The 21,256-nt window shown below is 55.3% G+C and overlaps 1 protein-coding gene across 10 annotated transcripts in view; it reads right to left on the bottom strand.

The window, feature by feature from the left end:
• Positions 1-21,256, bottom strand: part of lmo7a (LIM domain 7a) — a 57,105-nt gene that overhangs the window by 6,563 nt on the left and 29,286 nt on the right. For 4 of the 10 annotated variants that reach the window (XM_084478517.1, XM_084478519.1, XM_084478516.1 and 1 more), the window contains exons 9-23: positions 20,888-21,140; positions 15,580-15,609; positions 13,818-13,932; positions 12,417-12,574; positions 10,695-11,517; positions 9,858-10,160; positions 8,920-9,034; positions 7,390-7,545; positions 6,168-6,352; positions 5,874-5,937; positions 5,542-5,598; positions 3,970-3,995; positions 3,069-3,176; positions 972-1,058; positions 1-278 (exon numbers count right to left, since the gene is read on the bottom strand). The exon at positions 1-278 is cut by the window's left edge and continues 180 nt beyond it. In XM_084478517.1, the coding sequence (XP_084334643.1) occupies positions 1-278; positions 972-1,058; positions 3,069-3,176; positions 3,970-3,995; positions 5,542-5,598; positions 5,874-5,937; positions 6,168-6,352; positions 7,390-7,545; positions 8,920-9,034; positions 9,858-10,160; positions 10,695-11,517; positions 12,417-12,574; positions 13,818-13,932; positions 15,580-15,609; positions 20,888-21,140 (2,758 nt within the window). Of the gene's footprint in view, positions 279-971; positions 1,059-3,068; positions 3,177-3,969; positions 3,996-5,541; positions 5,599-5,873; positions 5,938-6,167; positions 6,353-7,389; positions 7,546-8,919; positions 9,035-9,857; positions 10,161-10,694; positions 11,518-12,416; positions 12,575-13,817; positions 13,933-15,579; positions 15,610-15,740; positions 17,850-18,321; positions 18,469-18,974; positions 19,296-19,972; positions 20,297-20,887; positions 21,141-21,256 lie in introns of those variants that run through there. The other 6 variants (XM_084478521.1, XM_084478520.1, XM_084478523.1 and 3 more) reach the window with 6 other exon arrangements.

The raw sequence follows: 21,256 nt of genomic DNA, 5'->3' as shown, positions 1-21,256 counted from the left end.
TCCTCCGTCCTCTTCATCCTCTCCTCTTCCTCCCTCCTCTCCTCCTCCTCCCTCCTCTCCTTCTCCTCGGCCTCCCGGCGCTGCTGCTGCTGCCGCTGCTGCTCTCTCCTCTCCCGCTCCAGCTGCTGCTCCTCCTCCCGCCTGCGTCGCTCCTCCGCCTGCCTCTGCTGCTCCTGCTCCTCCTCCTTCCTCCTCCTCATCTCCTCCGCCTCCTCCTGGGCCTCCCAGTGGTGGGTGGTGGAGGGGAGCGGAGCGCCGTCCACCTCCAGGCTGTGGGGCTGTGGGTGGAGGAGAAGGAAGTGGGCCAGGAGCCAACCGTGTCTTTAAAGCTTTAACGCACTCGACTCACATTCTCACACTGGCACACTCACACACACTGGCACACGCACACTCGCACACTGGCACACTTGCACACTGGCACACTTGCACACACGCACACGCACACTTGCACGCATGCGCACACGCACACTTGCACACACACTTGCACACACGCACACACGCACATGCACACTTGCACACACGCACACATGCACGCACACACTCGCACGCACGCATCCACGTGGCAACACAGAGCTCGTTAGGACGCAGCTACACCTACCTAACTACAACACCTACCACTGCTCGGAAGAGCTGAGGACGGATGCAGTTATTCTATTGGCTGCCCTACCTACCGGTGAGTGTGGGCGGTCATGGCTGCTATGACGCTGAATGCTAACTGGACGCTCCCTGTGCTAATCTCATCATCTTGTGAACAGACATCATTTTTTTATCGGAATTGATCTGGGCCACGGAAGATACAATAATCGATCTTGGCCTGGACATGACCAGGTTCATCCAGCCAAGCCAAAATTAAACCCCAGACATTTCAGATTTTATTGACGAAAATGTGCTTAATCCTTGAAACGCTGCAGGTCTTGCAGGGGATTTCAGACTCAGTCCTACTTGTATTGACGGGGGGGCTCCTGTCTCACCTTCTGGGTCTGCCTGCTGTCGTAGGCCTCCTGCTGGTCCTTGCGCCAGATCTCCTGCATTTCCTCCTGGTCTCGCTTGTACTTCTCCTGCAAACACGAGCACAGGGACACAGCTCACACCGTGTTTCACACACACACACACACACACACACACGCACACACACACACACACACACACACACAGACAAGATCACACAACCCAGTGCATGTTTTAAGACATAGACGCTTGCTTGGGCATACACACACACATGCATACACACATACCCTCCCACACGCTCTCTCCACGGTCTCCTGTGTACCACTGAACACTCCCTGTGACCCGCGCTGCAGAAGACAGCAGCTGGCCTATTTATACTGCCGTTAAGACGCACCGGCGTCGCCTTCACCGCGTGGCGTCTCCAGGCTCAGCGCATCCAGGGCGTCGACTGTCAGCGAGCTCCGCAGCGCTGCGCCTCGACAGGCTCTGAGGAGGCTGAAGTAGGCCGTCAGAGCGATAGGGAATAGCGCAGCGGGGAGCAGCGAACGAGAGAGCGTTTTTTTTTTTTCCTCGCAGTGGATGCCATCATGACACCTTTCATCTCACGGCCAAGGGATAGACACGAATAGTGGTTACACCCATGTTTTTTGGGCAGGGACGTGCTGCGGAATTGGTGTGAGAGAAATGCGGATGTGCGTTTCGTCCGTTTGAGTCCGTTTGAGCGCTCCTCGGGTGTATCTTGATTGTATTGTCTCTGTTTTAAAAAAAAAAAGCGCTTTCTTAATTAAAAGGTGCGATAGAAATGAAGTCGACATTGACATCATCATCATCATCATCATCACAACCATCAGGCTCCTCATCATCGTCAACATCATCATGCTCACTGGCATCAGCACCGGAGCCAGACACGGCTGTGTGCTCTCTCCTCTGCTCTTCTCCCTCTACGCCTACAACTGCACCTGCAGCCGATCTTCTGTCAAACCCCGCAGCGTGCTTGATCATCCCAACTCTCATCAGATTCATCTCCAACGGGGGTCTGAGCGAGCACCTGGCATCCTGGTGCACAGCCGGAACAACCCGGAGCTGAACGCTATGACAACCGTAGCGATGGAGGAAGACTTCAGAGGGGGCCAGCACCAACCCCCCCGCCCCCCCCTCCCATCATGTGTGACTCCCCAGTTAACATTGTGGACTGGTTCGTATTCCTGGGGGGGACGATCATCTCACAGGACCTCGGGTGGACCGGGAAGTCCACCGTCGAGATGGCCCAGTAGAGGGCGCTCCTCCTGCAGCAGCTGAAGAAACTCAACCTGCTGCAGGAAGCAATGGTCCAGCACTAACACGGCCATCGCTGAGTCCATCCTCAGCTCATCCGTCACTGCTTGGTTCGCTGCCCCCCACTGCCAAGGACGGAGGCAGACTGCGGTGGGGGGGGGGGGGGGGGAAGGTCATCGGCTGCCCAGAAGGTCATCGGCTGCCGCCCCCCAACCTAGAGACCACTTCAGGACCACTCCCATCCCGGTCACAAGCTCAGACCAAATAGGAAGACCAAAACCTTGTGTCACCCAAAGAGTTTCTTTCCAATGGTGGGTTTCACACACAAGCCCCCGTGCCTCTCACTGACTCTGGGACCTTCTCCCCCCCACCCCCCCACCCCACCCTGTCAGACACCAAACACACACACACACACCCACACACACACACAATGCACCAATGTTCCCGCGTCTCCAAACCCCCCCGTGTAAAATAAACATGTGCAATACAAATATAGTATACATACACATGCGTAAATCTATATTATTTATATTTATTCTAATCAAAGTGTACATGCCTCGTACCCATGTCATAGCCTCTAACCCTCTCATTGTGTCTTAGCCTTTTACAGCATAAATATTTGGTCAAACAAATTGCTATTTTTGCTGATATTTTTTACTTGTTGCTTCATGTATTATATTCAGCGACCTCACAAAGTCAATATTCTTGTGTGTGCAAACATACTTAAAACAAACACTAAATACACTTCTGATCCTCAGTATCATCCTCATCGTGACAATGATCAATATCTGAGCTAAAGGAAGTGGTTCTCACAGCCCCCGGGGGGCGAACCGCCGCCCGCTCACCTGCAGAAGGCGATCCTGCTCCTTCTGCCACTTCTCCTGCCGGCGACGCTCGTCCTCTGGGTCCCAGGACCAGCGGCTGGCTGAGGGAGTGAGGGCGGGCACGGGGATCTGATGACAGAGGGGGGGGGGAGGAGGAGGAGGAGGAGGGCCATGATGTAACACACACGCCACCATAAAGGACCTCACATCTCCAGGTCCCACCCAGGGGCCAGGCGCCCGCCGCCAGAGCCAGAAAAATAAGTATTCTGAAATGTTCTGCCGCTTACTGCTTCCTACTGTGGACTTTAAAAAAAAAAAACAGCTGAGGGAATAAGTGGGTACATAAACACTGAAGGTACACATCTCCCACTCTCCCACTGTAGCTCTGACTCGACCGAGACTTGGCTGCCAGAGAGCGGTGATGCAACAGTTGATCCCAGTGGATGTGTGGCTCAAGTGATGGTGAGTGCTGCTCTGGGCTAGGATTACCCCCAGTATAGCCTCCACGAGGGAGAGAGAGAGAGAGAGAGAGAGAGAGAGAGAGAGAGAGAGAGAGAGAGAGAGAGAGAGAAACAGGGAGATAAAAGAGATAGAGAGATAGATATAGGTAGAGACAGAAAGACGGATAGAGAAAGACAGACGGCGGCAGTACGAGAGAAGGAGGCCCTACCCGTCGGTTAGGATGATACCTGACAAGCAGTCTGAGAGTTGCATGTGCGTGTGTATGTGTGTGCGTGTGTGCTTGTGTGTGTGTGTGTGTGTGTGCTCCCGACAACAGCAGGATGATTGAGCAATCAAAGGGCTGGAGTGAAACAGTGAAGCTGTCTCCGCCGAGGGATCCCGTTTCAGAGAGCCACCAGTCAACGGGAGAAGGAGAGCCAAAGAAACTAAATATGTTTTTGTGTTTCTCGACAATACTCACATCCAATATCGCCGTCTCTGATCCTCCTGGAAAAAGTAAACAAGTGTCATTGAGATGGCGCCGGTACGCACGTCGTAAATATTATGGAGAGTACTAAAACATAAAATATGGGGACTTAACAACCGGGACATTGACACGCAGACCTTTGGAAAACCCTTATCAGCCAAATGGAAATCATTGAACTTTAACGGCAATAGACTGGAGATAATACAATGGGACTCACGCAAACATACACGACATACAAGACTTTCCACACAAAGAGTCCATACATTGGTTCCATGCAAACCAGTGCCACAGGTCACTAGGAGACTTGCACCTGTTCCATGCAGAGGGGAACTGGCATTTTAAAAGGGACAAGTGCAACAGCAATGCATTGAACGCCATGCACAGCAAAGTGGAAAAGTGTGACTATGAATACTGTTTAAATCACACACATATATATACATATATATATATATATATATATATATATATATATACATATATATTACACACACACACACACACACTCACAGAACCAGACAGAATAATGCGAGTCTGGTGTTGGTGTAGTGTGCCAGGCGTGATGTGTACAGCCAAGGGAGCTTTGAAAGGAAAATAGAGGAATTGCTTCTAGGAATTTTTTTTTCCCTTCGATAGCGTTACGTAATAACGTCTCTTTCTTCTTTCTCATCATTTTTTCTGATTGAGATTTTCTCGCATATTATTTCTCTCCGGGCCGAATTGATTCACAGAGAAAGAAAAATCAATGCTGTGGATTTGTTTAGCGAGTTAACGATTACGGAACGGAAAGGTCACAAGCTCCAGGTTAAATATGCATACATATAATCACTTCTATAATAACTTCAGGGTTGAATGAATTTGTCTGTTGTTTGTAAACTCGTCATTGGCCATTGACGATTCCCACTAAATTAGCTGACCTCCATGTTTACCAAAGGAGGGTAAGCTCCTCAGTGCTAAACAGAGGGGGGGGGGGGGATGGCATGGCAGCAAACGTTCACTGTGCTAGCTTTGCTCCCCCGGCTGCAACAACAAGCATGCCAGTGAACCCGGGCCTGTGCCTGGCGGGCAGGCAGGCGTAGAGGGATAGAAAGGTGATGGGGGGGGGGGGGGTTAATAGAGGTCACTGCACACTGGGCCCTGCGTGTTTACCACAGAGGTAGACCAGAGGGCTGACCCTACTGCACCCTGAGCTGCCTGGGGAGGGGAGGGGAGGGGTGGGGAGTATGATACAAGTTATGCTCCCGCTATGAGTCCAGGCTGAAAAAATACACCAAATAAATAGAAGAGAAACAAAGACAGAATAAAGTCGGGGTTCAATCAAAAAACGTTGCAAGAGGGAAATGGTCCGGCGAGAATAGCCGGATGACCTCGCCGTGTTTCCATTGCGCGATTAAAAAACCTGATTTCGATTGATGGAGAACACGTGCATACGGACATACATGTACAAGTATATATGTAAGATGTAGGCCACATTGAGTGGGGGGGGGGGGGGAAGCACAGAGAGAGCCCAGCCACCACATAACAGACAACACGCCACCACGTCACCCCGCTAGCCTCGGCACAGTTTACCTTGTTCAAAAAACTCTGACCTCCGTTTTAAGTTTTTCAAAGACATGGGTTCTGACTCTACATGGGAGAAGAGGGGAACAGTGAGGCACAGGGGATTAGAACAGAACGCCTCGCGGGCCTGGTGATCAGCTTGTGTTGTGTGGGTTTTAAGTGTACTCAGAGTTGCATTGTTGCAATGCTTAAAAGTCTTGTCGTATGAATGTCTCTCATAGGCGATTCCTACACTTAATATGCCTTTTAGCATTTCAGTAATACAAAATAACAATATAACTAAAAAATCAATAATTTCTTTTGGCTTATTAATAAAGTTCGTAAAAAAACTCATATCATACCTTTATTTCTCATGGTTACTGCCTCTCGGTGGACACCCCCATTGAGTCCGTTTGTTGCCACATTCTGCAGAAAAACACAACGTCCCATACTTTATTTTAATAAAACATTTGCGTAACGGCATTATGTAAGTGTGGGCATTAACAACAACGACCCACAACGACCGAGGGGTTCTGAGCGTCGTCCAATCTGCAGCAACCTTCATTACTTCAGTTACAACGGCTTGACAACGCCCAACGAACCCTGGGTCACGTGGTGCTATGTCGGGGGGGGGGGGGGGGGGGGGGGTCACTCACGATGATGGAGTGCAGGGGTGCCGCGTTGATCCCCAGGCCGTCGGGGGATTTGCGCGAGGTGAAATCCAAACTGGTGTTGGTGGGGCTCACGTTGCTGCCACCTATAAGCATCGAATGGTCCGAACTGGTGAGATTGATGGTCTTATGGTTCTGAAAGGGTGCGGCCGGTCGGCCTGTCTCCCAGTCTGTCCACGCGGACAACGCCGCAAAAAAACAGCAAAACAAAAACAAAGAAACGGGATGTGTTTATGTTTTGGCACAAAGTCGGGTTATTCACTTTGTGAGTGCGAGAGTCACAGGATAGAGCTTTGAGTGTGAAGGATGGGATTAGCGTAAGAGTGGCGACCAGAGAGAGACAGGGGGAAAACACCTGGAAGTGAGAGTGGAAGTGTGCTGCTATGGGAGAACAGGGGGGATTGACCAGAGAGAGAAACCGTCTCACGGTAGCCCAGCGAAACCTTGAAAACCCCCTCAGACTCAGAGCGCTGCAAACAGGCTCCCTGCTCCCTGATAGCACAGCCTGGGCGATCTCTAATTAGCATCGTCGTCATCGATCGACTTTGTATTCCCGTGGTTTAGACAAAAACTCGCTGGCCAATGTCAAGGGGTCAGGGTAGCCTGTTGTTCCAACACAGCATTTATGCAACGACGAGGAAGCAGTGAACTATAACTCTAGGCTCTTGCCCTCAAAACACCGCACGGAAGAGGAATGCTGACAAGAAACAACAGGACCGAATGGAGGACAAAGAGGAGCGGAGAAGAACAGTGAGTAATCTCACTCCCTCCTCACACACCCAGAGAGAAAATAGCTGGAGTCATGCTGCTGGTAAACTGTCATGAGATCATTCATGGATGGTTAGCCAGCAGTTTACGGAGCACTTTGGAGTGTCAACAATGTTTAGCAGCCCAGCCACCGTAAGCCACCCTGTCACTTGCGGAATGCACCCTTCAAAGTGGTTATTTCCCTCACACTCCCTCTGCCTGATGCCACCTCGCTCTCTCTCTTGTACTCCGGCATGCACTCACTCATGCAGTCATGAACGCACGCACACGCACGCACGCACTCACTCACTCACTCACTCATGCACTCACACACACACACACACACACACACACACACACACACACACACACACACACACACACACACACACACACACACACACACACACACACACCCCCCTCCACTCATACCCTCCCACACACCCGGAGGTGGACTCACTGTTGCCACCCAGGCGGCGTACGTCCATGGTCAGGCTGCCCTGCTGCAGAGCGTCCTGCATGCTGGCCCCCCACTCTGCATAGCTCATGTCCGCCACTCTGTGGCCGCCCACGCTCAGTATCTCATCCCCGGCCCGCAGCGTCTCCGCCGGGCTGCCTGCACGGGGACGCCACACGGAAGCACACTCAGAAACCACTCGCCCACTGCTGCCGGGGGAACAGGCCGTACCGTCCGGCCGGCCGGCTTAGCTCTGGTGGAGGTAGAGCAGGTTGACTTGTGACCGGAAGGTTGCCGGTTCGACCCCCCCCCCCCCCCCCCCACCCCCCCCGGCTCCTCCTAGTTGTCGACGCGTCCCTGAGCGAGACACTTAACCCCGACTGCTTCTGACGAGCCGGCTGTCGCCTCGCATGGTTGACTCCCGACGCCGTCGGTGTGTATTAACCGTTTGTAAGCCGCTTCGGATAAAAGCGTCTGCTGAATGCCTGCCTTACAGGTCCGGCTGCTGATGAACCGTCTCCGTGATGACTGTTCATGTTACCGACGGTACTAGATCAACCCACACACTACCGTTGAACTAACCCTACTGTGGACGGGCCTTCTTCACCTGGCGGCCGCCTTGGTTCAAAACGTCCGCGAGGGGTGGGTGAGGAAGGCCCGGGCCTGTGCCGTTAACGGCATCCTGAACCATCATGTGAGCAAGGCCCTCACCACTGCAGCCTGGTCACTCACTAGTACACCGAAATATTTATACGACTGCAAGTGGATATCACACGTTCTCCTCTTCCCCTCCGTTAGTCATTTAAAGTGAAGGCATAAGTGGACAACGTCCAGACAGCGAGAACACTGTCACTCAGACGTCACGCCTTCATGCCGCCGCGACTGGAGAGGGAAAAAAAATGAATAAGACGGCTGCAACACTCTCGTTCTATTTCCAGCCTTGCGCCGGCGCTGCGGCAGCCATTTTGCGTGGGTTTTGGGTAGAGAGAGAGAGAGAGAGAAGAGAGGAGAGAAGTTCAGACCCAGCACAACTGACCCACTTAGACGCTGGCCTACATAGGCACGGCGCAATCGCTGCACAGACTGCAGCAGGGAGGGGGGGTGGTGGGGGGTGGGGTTTTGGGAGGGGGGGCGGTGGGTGGGTGGGCGTCATCTGGGAACCGCACGAAGGAACAAACCACAGAAGGGAGGAACTGGTGGCTGACTACCACCGGGGGGGGGGGGTCTTTAGCCCCGCGTGTCCATGTGAACACGTCGTCAGACCCTGTCATGGGTTACAGAGTAGAGTCGCACCACTGCAGGGATTCACTTCAGGGAGGGGCGGGGGGCGGGGGAGGAAAGGTAAGTTGACGGTTAATGATCATAAACCTGTCCCCTGTTGCAGGGATGCATCAGAATCTCAGAAAGTGCTTTTCTCGCTTCACGGCTAAAAGCGGGGGTTTGTCGGTAATGACTTCTCGTGGGTTTTCAGAGAAAGGAGGAAGAGGAGGAAGAGGAGGAGGAGGAGGAAGAGGAGGAGGAGGAAGATGTTACCTGGCTGGATGGACTTGACGTGGGCCCCTGAGGCGCTCCAGTCGGCATGGAAACCAAAGTCTCTGCTGCTGTTGGGCTTCTGGTTGAGACTGATCCTCATGTCAGAGAAGTCCTCCTGGAAACACGCACGGAAACAGCAGTTCAAGGTTGTGCGTGTTGGTCGTTAGTGTCTGTGTGTGTGTGTGTGTGTGTTTGTGGAGGTGTGCTTTGTCTGCGCTGAAGGCCAGCTCCGGATCCTTTTGTTCCTGTGAATGAATGATTCATTGGTGCTGAATAAAAGTGAAGCCTGACCGTAGCTCTGTGGCATTATTTTCGATTAACTCGAGCTTTCACTCGAAGGCCAGTGCGACTCGTTTCCCTCCCTCTATGAATTTAAATGACGCTTTCTGATGCTTCTTGATAACCCAGATATTGAAATGAGGCCATTGATAGCGAAGGCGAAACAAAATCCTATGCATCAATTTCAGCAGCACCAGATATTTGCCCGTGGCGGTCCGATCACGACCTTGACCTACAAACACAGACGTACGGAACCACAGGAGGTCTGTGTTTGACGCGAGCGTGCGCCGTCAGTGCGAGTGGTGTACTAGCTCTCTGCAACAAGAGGCCGTGCAAATGTAGCCTTTGCTCCCAAGAACACAAGACCCTTTCCCAGCACTCCCTTCAACCAAACGATCCCCCCCCAAACACAACTGGCACTCGGAAAGAAAAATGGAAAAGACAAGCCTCATGCTGCAGAACATTAACCACAAAGCAAAAAATAAATTCTCTATTGATTGGGGTTAACATTACTCTGCACTGCCATACGGTGCCGTTCTAGGTATGGTCTTAACAACAACAACACCACGACAAAGCCGGGATAGTACGCACTACGGGACATCGGAAAGGTACCGCGTAAGACAAGCCCGCTCCTCTGCCGTGAGTAGTAACCAAAGTACCTGGCCGGCATCCCTGCCCAGAGCTGGGGTTTCACCGTTCCCCCGAGGAGGCTCCTGCGGCACACTCTGGCTGTTGGAGCTGAGGCCTTTTCCGACCGCCTCCTCTGCATTCGCTTGCTCCTCCTCCTCCTCCTCCCCCTCCTCCTCCTCCTGCTCCTCCCGCTCCTCCTCGTCCTCGCCACTGGAGCGGGACGGGGCCTCGTCCTCCGAGGTCATGAACTGGTGGTAGCGGCTTGGCACCGAGGACTTGGCGGAGACGGCCGCGTCGCCGTTGACGCGGCGCGGAGAGTCGACCGCCTGGGTCTGAGGTGAGGAGAGGGTCGAGTTAACGAGGTTCAGACACACGCGTCCCCCAAGAGGGACTGAACTCATGGCGGGTTTCGTGCCGGGACATCTGGTTTATGATATTTGAGGAAGAGGGAAAGAATAAGATGGCGTTCTTTTGGGGGTGTTGGTGGAGAAGGGGGGGGGGATCCCTGTCAATTGCCTTGATGAAATACATAGTTTAACTTCACGGGCAATTAAAACCAGCTATTGTGGACTAGTTACCATATTAGATACCATAGATACCATATTGAGATTCCCCCACTGCTGTACCACCAGTGGGACGGTAGGCCAACGCATTGGTGTCAATAGAGCGATCAAAAGGGGGACAGTCAACACCAGCTCTGGCAGGCCGTGTCCCTCACTTTAACATACAAAGAAACAAAACGCTGGCCTACTGGACAGCGAGGGGCGTCTGGGGCGTGGGTTGTATTCTAGTGAAGGGGAAAGTCCAGCCAAGGAGCCAGGAGTCAGGAGGGGGGGGGGGGGGGGGGGTCCGCCGGCCACACTCACCACGGGGGCCCTGGTGAGGGAGGAGAGGCGGGTGGCCTGGGACCCGAAGGGCCTGGGCAGGACGACGGAGGTGAGCCTGGCCGTGCCGTCGGATCGCTGGCTGCTCCTGGGAAGGGAGGCGGACACCCGGGACACCCCGGGGGGCAGGGTGGGGTTGTACTGAGGGGCGTCCTTCCTCTCCGCGGCCCGCACGCCCGCCGCCGGGGGGCGCCACGGCTCGGGCGCCTTGGAGACGAGGGATCGGGGTTCAGGGGTGGGGGTGGGGGTGGGGGAGGAGGGGGTCTTGTCGGCTGTGTCGGCCATGATGTCTGCGCCCGGGTGCTCTTGGGCCGGGCTGCCCGGGCTCCTCGGCGGTGGAGCGAGGTCGGCGCTCCTGGTGGCGTAAGCGCCGCTGCTGCTAACGCTGCTAACGCTGCTGCTGCTGCTGCTGCTGCTGCTGGTCGCCGTGGTGACGCTGGAGGACGCGCGGGTACCACCGGCGATCCCGGTACGAGTCGGGGCCGGTTCCTGCGACGGCGGCGGGGGGGAGGCGGCGCGGGCGGGCGCGGCGGCGGCACGGGCCACGGCGGGGGGCTCCTCCTTTTCCGGGGACGGGACGGAGGAGGGGCGGGAGGGGAGCGCGGAGGGGGTCGGGGAGGGGCTCGGGGAGGGGGCCGGGGAGCGCTCCGGCGGGGAGTACAGGCCGTCGGCCGTGTGGCTGCGGGCGTAGAGGGAGCGGGAACGCGGCGCCGGGACGGGCACGGTGAAGACGTCCTCGTCCTCGTCCAGGTAGGAGAGGGAGCTCAGGCGGCTGCCGACGGAACGTCTGCTGTCTCTAGACGCTCTGTGGGGGGAGGGGGGGAGGGAGAGAGAGAGAGAGAGAAGGGGGGGGGAGGTAGGGCCGGACAGGTACATGGGGAGGAAGGGGGAGGGGGGGAGGGGGAGAGAGGGGGGAGGTAGGGCCGGACAGGTACATGGGGGAGGAAGGGGGAGGGGGGGAGGGGAAGAGAGGGGGGAGGTAGGGCCGGACAGGTATATGGGGGAGGAAGGAGGGAGGGGTTTGTGAGTAATGGGGTTAGATAAAGGATAGCAGGGATGAATGGACGGGGTATGAGGGAGTGAGGCAAGGACAAAGCATGAAGGGAGAGGGAGAGACAAAGTTGAAATGAGGGGGAGGGGGGCGGGGGGGGGTGTGTGTGTGAATGGGAGGGGGGTGGGAGGAGGGACACGAGTTGAAAGGCAGGTGGGGCCCACGGAAGAAGGGGAGGGTGAGAGGGTGGGTTGTGAGCCGTGATTAGATTACACCTTCACACTGTCTAAAAGGCACGATTAGGGAGTACGTTTCTCCTTTCTCGCTTTTGTCCACGGAGAACGCGCTCTCTGTCTCTCTGTCTCTCTCTCTCTCTCTCTCTACACAGCTGTCACTTCCTTCAGAAACCACACGGCTACATGAAAGTCACAAAAAAAAACTGCCACACTAGTAAGGTTACAACAACCTTAACCGGCATTATCGGTAATAACATATCATATAATTGATACATGTCTTGTATTTCATCCGACACAAAAAGTCGCTGACTCCGCAGCAGTGCTGCGGAGTCAGCGACTCAAATTACCGCTTCCTTTCATCTTAGAACCGGCTGAATCAGTCAAACACCGGAGTGGAGCTCCCCCTCGGTCCTCTGGAGCTCACCCGGCCCCGGGGGGGCCGTCTGAACAGGTGTGCGGCGGCGGCGCAACTCTCACCTCTCCTCTCGCATCTCCTTCAGCGACCTGCGCGCTCTCCCGTCGCCGTCGCCGCCGCCGCCGCCGCCGAAGGTCTGCTCGATCTGCTCCCGCTCCTCCTTCTTCTTCACGATGTCCGAGTTGACGCTCTTGCGCCGGCTCTTCCACTTGCTCAGGTCCTGCAGCGGGTGGGGGGGGGGGGACGGACACGAGACGAGCGGTGCCCCGCGTCACTCACCTGCCACCACCACCATCTTGGAGAGGTCGATTGAAACACCCCCCACCCCCCACCCCCCCGACTCACAAAAAAGTCCACCGAAACTCTGAAAGAGGAGCACTTTGTTCCTCGGGAACACGCGGACGAGGGCGAAGGGAAACGGAGGAGTGGGAGAAAAACAGAGAGGAATGGAGGGCAGATAGGAGGCAGAGAGAGAGAGAGAGAGACAGAGACAGAGAGAGAGAGAGAGAGAGAGAGAGAGAGAGAGAGAGAGAGAGAGAGAGCGACATAGCCGGATGAGGTGTTCTACTTGTGTGCTTTAGGCTCCTCCTGGCTCATGTCCCCAGAGTATTGTGGGCAGTGAATGTGACCCAAATGCTGCTTTTGGACACCATCGTTTGACAGAGACCCTATTCATCGAGAGTACCCAACAGACATGGGTGCCACCCTTCTCCAAACGCGTACGGCAATAAGACTGCAGGGTAGTCGACTAGGTATGCAAAGAAGGGCCCCTGACGCCATACAGACTGCATAAAGGTAGGTCTGGCAGGTTGTCAGGTTGTGAACTATTGCGTGAATGCATGAATGTGAACATACAGGTGGACATTCTAGCCCACCCACATTTCTTGGGATGGGAATGAGGGCAGCCCACAGCCAGAGGGCAGTGCTGCACCACCCGGCGTCTGTCAGCGCTCTCTCTCTGGCCTTCTGTCTGTCAGCAGCCCTTTCCTCTGATGGCCTGATGGCCTGCCGCCCACTGGGGCCCGTTCCAAAACACCTCTCATCCTACCCACAATGCCCCTTGTGCCCCACTTACACGGAGTGACTTAGATGTTGTTGCGCCCTTCTGCTACGGGCACTCTCCTTTTACAGTCCTCCCGGGTGGAACGCTCGACATGAATTCCTTTGCGTCTTTACGTTCAAAAGACCGGGGCACGCTTGACCGTTTGAGGATGTAGGAGGTAGAAGGTACAGAAGAGTAAAATAGAAGACGATGGAACAGAAGAAGGAGGAGAAGAAAAGGAAAAAGAAGAAGTAGAGGAAGGAGAAGACGAAGACGTAGAAGTAGAAAAAAGAAATGAGAAAATATAGGAAATAAAAGAGGGGAGGAAATAGCAGCGGAGGCACAGAGAGAAGAGCAGCCTGTGGCTGGGCCAAGGTGTGCTGCATTCCTCGGGGTCGGAGGGGCGCCGGGTCACACTCACATCCTGCCATTTGTCGTCGCTCTCCTTCACCTGCTCCCGGACCTTCTGAAGCTCCTCCCGGTAGATCTGTTTCACCACAGCCGGGTCTACATCGATGTCGTTCATCGACTTGCTCCTGCGCGGTGGGGGGGGGGGGGGGGGGGGGGGTGGTGAGGGGGGGGAGACAGGAGGGACGCAGTTAACCTCACGCCCTGCGTTAGATCCCCTGTGGAGGGTGGCGTGGACCCTGCTCCTCCAAGCGCCTGAAGGGATGTGCGCTGTCATGTGTGTTAGTAGTCAGCGACTGCTCCACAATGCACTCAGTCCCGTTGCTATGGAATCCATATTTAATGCACGGTGAATATGAACGTCGTCGCCATGAGCCTAATTGTCCAGAACTCCTCGTCGTACTCCTGATCGAGACTGAAAAAAAGCGGCGTCACCCCGGGCGTTAGTACACATTAGAGCAGCAAAAGCACCAAACAGCAGCCGGGTTAAAGTTCAAAGTCAGACAAAAGTTGAACAGGTTAGCTCACGCCGTGTCACACTGCACACACTGTGTTCAGACATCAAAAACATGCAAAAACATGCCATCCTACGGTCAGGCTCCATGGCATTATGGAGGGGGGGGGTCAGACCGAGACCACACCCACGAAAACCTTCCTCCCCTTCGTCACTCACCGGCCGGGGGGTTCAGGGATGACTGAGACCTCCCGTGTGAAGCGTTTGGACCACAGACAGCGCTGGCGAACGCTGCCCCAGGATAACCCCCAGCCTCAAGCGTACACATTCTGCAGCATGGCCGGGTGACGGAGCACTGCTGGCGTGTTGTTGTTATGCGCGTTCACTCGTTCACCCACATTCATACGGCTCTGTCAATAGGGCTTTGTGGAGCAATGTGCTTTGTCACCCCCCCCCCCCCCCCCCCCCCACAGACAGCCCCTCACCTTCTCCAACTAGGCCCTGTGTAACACAATCCACAATGTTCTGTGTCAGCGCAATGCATGCAGAGAGAGAGAGAGAGGGAGAGGGGGGGAGGGGATGGAGAGGGAGAGATGGAGAGAGGGAGAGAGAGAGAGAGAGAGAGAGAGAGAGAGAGAGAGAGAGAGAGAGAGAGAGAGATTTAGAGAGAGAATTTGAGTTAGAGAGAGAATTTGAGTTAGAGTGAGAATTAGAGAGGGATGGAGAGAGTTAGAGATACTTAGAGAGAGAGAGTGAGTTGGAGAGACATTTAGAGAGAATTAGAGAGAGGGAGAGAGAGTTAGAGAGAATTATAGAGAGAGGGAGAGCTATAGAGAGAATTAGAGAGAGGGAGAGATAGTTACAGAGGGATGGAGAGAGAGTTAGAGAGATAATTAGAGAGAGTGAGTTAGAGAGACAATTAGAGACAATTAGAGAGAGGGGTGGAGAGATAGTTAGAGAGAATTAGAGGGTGAGAGAGAATTAGAGAGAGAGAAAGGGTGAGTTAGAGAGCGAATTAGAGAGAGCGAGTGAAGGATGGAGAGTTAGAGAGAATTAGAGAGAGGGAGAGATATATTTAGAGAGAATTTGAGAGAGAGAGATAGAGAGAGAATTAGAGTTAGAGAAAGAGTTAGAGAGAGGGGGAGAGAGGGATGGAGAGAGTTAGAGAGAGTAAGAGAGAGAATATGAGAGAGAGAGAGAGGGAGAGAGAGAGAGAGAGTGCGCAGCATGACATAAGCGGGGGTCAGCAGGGTGGAGGCTGTGTTAGGGGAGCGGAGCCAACCCTAACGTGCCACATTCCTGCGCCCGTGCATCAACTCACCCATCACTACCGTCGTCACTCCGCGGAAGTCTAGGAAACCGGAGAGAACCACAGAGACAAAGGCAGTCAGACAGATGTCTGGGGACTCGGGGGGGGGGGGGGGGGGCTACGTACAGCCGTGCACCCCCACCAAGGGATGGATGAATGCAGGCTGTCCCCGCCACTGCCTGGGTGGTTGGCACAGAATCCAACGTAAACCCAGAGAGTGGAGACTGAAGACACACACAGAAACTCTGGGTGGAAAGTTGTTTTTCAGAAGATAGCATTTCAGTTCTGTGTGCAGTACACCCGAACTTTCTGTATCAACTTCCCTTCATCTGCTTTTTGGATTGGGGAGGTGTGTAGACATTTTTTTGTGGGTTGCAACAGCTGCATCTTTTATAAAACGTAAAAGTTGTACTGAAAACATGATACTGCCATCGGCCAAGTCAATCTAGACAGGCTTGGCCTAGCCTTGAGTGTGGATGTGTTATTTTCATTATTAACTGTGAACTTGGAGGGATAGATCCTTTGCCAAGTCGCTATGAAGTGTCGACAGTGAGCACTTTATTTATTGCCTTGGAGTGTTCCTGAGACATGCCCTGGGTTAGAGTTTAGGCTATTTTTCACTTTCTATCCATTGAGCTGTCAGCTTTCCATGTCTGTGCGAAGTTCCTTTGGCTACAGAGTAACTTGGGAACATCCTGCTCATCCTGCTCAGCTCCGCAGGCTGCTGTGGTGGTGTGGTCGGGGGCATTCCATCACAGTACACTTTGAAGCTTGGCTTTTTTTTATTAAGGTCAGAGAAAGATTTTCAAAGTTGCAGAAAAACACTGTTCAATGAAAAAGAAAACCGGAAAAAAAACCGCCAATCAAAACCAAAACCAAAACCAAAACCAAAAGAAATGGTCAAACCAAATCCGGCCCTAACTTCCAAGGGTAATTCTGCATAAAAGCCAATGCTGAGAAACAAATCCATGCATGTCCTGTGGACAAACACATTCAAACTTAGTTGTTCTTGTTGAGAGCGCAGCCTTTTTGTGATGGTCCATGTTGTATGGCCTTCACGTTCAACCTGTCAGCCTTTGTGTCACATATAGTCCTTCCATACCGCTGACCACACCTGGAAAAAGCACCTCCACGCAAGAACAAACATTTGGCACTAGAGAATGACGACACGGAGACACGGGGAATGTCCAAGCACCTCGGTGTACACTGTACGAAATGTAAAGACAATCTGGAGTTCCCCCGGAATAATAAGGGGAAGTTCATCCCCCACGAGACGTAAGGAACCAAAATAACACCACGCCGACATGCACTGTACACCACTACAACCATCAGGCCCAACGGCTTCAACAAGCTGAAACAGAAAAAGTGAACTCGGAAATGAATGAGGAAAAAAATATACACGACGTCACGGCAGGAATTATAGCCGATGGAGCGCTGTAAAACCCTACCCGGGAACCTACATCCTCATCGCGGCCAGCCTCTCCACCATGAGCCTCTTTTTGAACCTCAGCTGCCCGGACTCCCTGATCGCCCGCCACTTGCGGAGGTCGCCCTCGCTACACGCCGCCGGCATCGAGGGCACGGACTGCGAGCGCGCCACCCCGTCCGAACACGCCCCCAGCTTCCGCACCAGCATGTCGTCGTTCACCGGGTCGGCCCTCTTCGAGATGGCCGGCCCGTCCCGTCGGTGCGACGGCCCCCGGTGGACCAGCGGGCACGGCGGGCACAGCAGCCGGGCCTGCAGGTCCGGGGGCAGGGCCCAGGGCTCGGGGACGGGCATGGGGGCGTAGTTGTCGGGCGCGCCGGAGAGCGGGCGCCGCAGCTGGGCCTGCTCCAGGCTGGCCCGGCGGAACACCACGTCGTCCTGCTCGATGTCCGGGTACGCGGGCTCCGGCTCCCGGGTGGCGGCGGGCAGGCGGCAGCCCCGGTGGACGTGGGCCTGGGTCACGATGTTGAGCTCCGGCTGGGAGGCGAAGAGGTGGCGGCGGGTGCGGCTGGGGCTCAGCCGGGTCTTCAGCATGGCCATGTCCGGGTTGGACTGGAAGGCCTGGGTGCGCCTGCTGAACATGTCGTCGTTGGCCAGGTCGGGGGCGAGGGCCTCATAGTCTATGGGGTCCGGGGGCTCCCTGGGGTCCTGGCGGCCCAGCAGGGGCCGCCGCACACATTTGACCAGCTTGGGCCCCGCGGTGGGGTCCATTCGGGCGTACACCGGAGGGGTGCACTCGGAGTTAGGGAGCTGAATCTTGGGGGGCGGTGGGGAGGTGTGAGGTGGAGTGTGCAGACTGGATGGATGGGGCAGAGAGGAGAAAGAGAGAAAAGGATAGAGAGGTGAATGAGTGCATGCATGTGATACAGATCACAGAAAGAGCAGGAAAAGGAGGACGAGGAAAACCCAGCAGTAAAGAAAGAAGGTCAAATTTGGTTCAACCTGAGGCTTATCAAACAAGGATTTCACAATCGCAATGCCTACTGGCGGTATCGACATTGCGTTGCTGGATCCTTTCCAAGTCAACTATAAATACTATACTTCAATTCAGTAAAAGATGAAAAGGAGACGCAAGCGGGTTGCTTTATTAGGCACGTTAGTACAAGTTTCCAACACCTTGATTTCGTACTTTGCCGTTAATGTGTTAGGGAGAAGTTCAGCAGGCACCCCGGGCCCTTAGGGGCCCTTCAAAAAGACGTATGGACCACGTAAAGGGAAGGGGGTCCTAGACCGCGCCGGCATTGCCACAGTCATGCAGCTGTATGGACCTTTTCCCCACCACGTGGGTGGTGCCGGAGGAGGCGTCGGGGGTGTGGGAGGGAGAGGGGGAGGGGCCGGAGGGGGAGTGGCCAGAGGACAGCCAGGGACTGACGTCACTGTCTGATTCGTCTGAGGAAGGGGCCGACTTCTTGGGGCTACCGCACCGCCAAGGACGGGAGGACGGGAGGACGGGAGGCCGGGAGGCCGGAGGGGAGGAGAGGCGGGAGGGAGGAGAGGCGGGGGCGGGGGAGGGAGAGTTAGAGCCCGGTGCAGAGTAAAGACAGGGAGAAGGAAAAGGAAGGAAGGAAGACAGAAAGAAAAAAACACAAGTCAGATAAAGAGATACAGAAACACAGAAATTTCACCAAAGCCCAGTTGAATAGTTAAGACCAGTTAGGAAGATTATCGAGTGTCGATTATAAATCATGCAAACTTGTAAAAAAGAGGGGGAGGAAGTGTGAATGTGAGAAAAAGTGTGCGATTGAAAAAACCATCTACTCCCTCACGTGTGCGTGGTGCTGGCTGTGAATCAATTGTGTCAGAGACAATGTGTTGGTTGCTTTTTCGACTAGCATCTACTCAGAGAGGAGCGGCGTTGTGTTGTGGCTCTCTGTGGCCGCCCTGCCGGACGGACGGACGGACGGGGGGCGTCCTCACACACCTGAAGCCTTGCATCTTCCTGTACCAGGGCCGCCTCTGGGAGCCCATCTTGATCTTCTGGATGTGCACCTCCTCTTCGGGGGTCCAGAACTTGGGCAAGAACTTGTCGTAGGGGGCGCCCCCCGCCGGCGGGCCCGCCAGGCCCACCTTGCGGCTGTAGAGGTCGTCGTGGACGGGGTCGGCGTAGCCCTCCTCGTCGTCCTCGTCCGAGTCGTCCGAGTCGCCGTACCTGTCTCTGAAGAGGCTGTCGGCGGAGAGGGGCCGGCGGGGGTCCGCCCGCGCCGGGGCCGGCCCGCCGTGGCCACTGCTGCTGCCACCGCTGCTGCTTCGAGAGACGGACCAGTAGTCATGCCAGTATAGTCAAAACCAGCGGTCAAAACCAGCAGTCAAAAACCGGCGGTCAAACCAGGAGGTCAAACATTGTCGCAAGCAAGAGCAAGCCGTGGCCACAGCAAGAGGATCGCTCACGGCGTCTTGATGTTTGAGCGTAAAAACACAAACCAACCAAAAAAAAAAATCAACAAACGGCAACAAAAAAAAAAAAGGGACAAAAACGCCATTCTCTGATTCGATGGGTTAGCCAAACATCTCAACTCAAAAACTCCGACCGAAATGTAAAAGAAGCATGACCATGATTCCAGGAGCCGCGTTGCTGACTGCAAATCAATCGCACATCAATCGTTCCATGGTTTAAAAACGAGCAAACGCAGACCGACAAAACCAGACTACCCAAATAACACTCAAGCAAACAAACCAGCGAGCAAAAGAAAGCAAACTCAACCCCCCAAAAAAAAAAAAAATCAAACGACAAAAAGACAAAACACTCGGGTAGCTCGGTTAGAGACGCGGGCACACTCAAGCGTCACCATGGTTACCGGTAACCATGCAAACTCAGGGCATCGAGAAGCACTGATTTGCTCTCATCCTCATCACCCCTCTCAGCACCATCAGACACATCCCCAGAAGTCACGCCCTTTGCAGTGCGTTGTTGTTCCTGACCTGACACCGGTCACCCCCTGGACCTGCACATCACAGGGGTCCCCCCGGGGCCCCCCGGGGCCCCCCGCCACCCTGGGGCTGGCGGGCGACCCCCGCCCCCCCACCACCGGGCTGATGGGCATGGCGAAGTTGGTGGGCGGCGCCGGGGAGGGGCTGTGGAAGCGCCGGCTGGCCAGGTCGTCCAGCACCAGGTCCGGGTCCGGCCGCTCGGAGTCAGAGTCGCTGTTGCTCCCGCCGTACTCGTACGCCCACGGGGGGTCGGAGTCGGTCCGGGACGTCTGTCGCCCGTCGCCGCCGGCAACAGAGGGGCCCGCCGCCGCCTGGCTGAGGTCGGGCCGGTCCGTGCGCGGCGTTCAGAGGCGATCACAGATCGGTAACGTGAACAAACAACGACGGCGACAACGGAGACACCAACAACGCAGAGGAAAAAAAAAAACGATAGGAAGTTGAGGTTTAAGGCACTTAATGGCCTTAAGAGAAGCTGCGGGGGGCCCGGAGTCTCACACACACGCACACACACACACACACACACACACACACACACACACGGGCACACACACACACACACACACACACGGGCACACACACACACACACACACACACACGGGGGCACACTGGCGTGTGATGGGACCATGAACCCTGCATCACCTGGACCCTGGACCAGATCGAGACCTGTTCTCTGTTAAGTCAAACCAAATGACTAACCACCCCTCCCCCCCCCCCTCGAGAATCACTGGGCTGGGATGTGGTAGGGACACACGCGCAGCCACACACACACACACACACACACACACGCGCGCGCGCGCACGCACACACACACGGGCCTGTGTGTGTGTCAACCACAGCCGTGGGCGCTCTGCTCCGCACAGGGGTGCTGGCCCCCACCCCCCCCCCCCCCCCCCGGCTGACCGTACCTGGTGAAGGTGCCGTCCTCCTCGGTGTACATGGGGCTGGCCCAGCTGCGGCGGTTGTCCTCGTTGCGCTCCGCCCTCTTCTTGCGCAGCGGCGCCGGGACGTAGCCCGACGGCTTGTCCTTGGAGGGCAGGAACTGGTTGAACTGGGCGACGGGCCTGGGCTGCACCGTCAGCGAGCGCCGGTAGCTGAGGGACTCCTTGTTGGTCGTCATGGCGGCGCAGACGGGGTCGGCCTCGGCGTCACTGCACCAACCTTTTGGGTGGGGGTGGGGGGGGTGGAGGTGGAGGGTGAGGGGTGGGGGTGGTGGTGGTGGTGGTGGGGGGAGGGGGGTGGCATTCGTTAGGGCCGCGGCATTAGCTGCATGTGTG

Source organism: Micromesistius poutassou, assembly GCF_964030765.1.
Source record: "Micromesistius poutassou genome assembly, chromosome: 14".
In the NCBI taxonomy this organism is placed as follows: domain Eukaryota; kingdom Metazoa; phylum Chordata; class Actinopteri; order Gadiformes; family Gadidae; genus Micromesistius; species Micromesistius poutassou.
The sequence above is the reverse complement of the archived record's forward strand: the minus strand, read 5'-3'. Positions and strand labels throughout refer to the sequence as shown.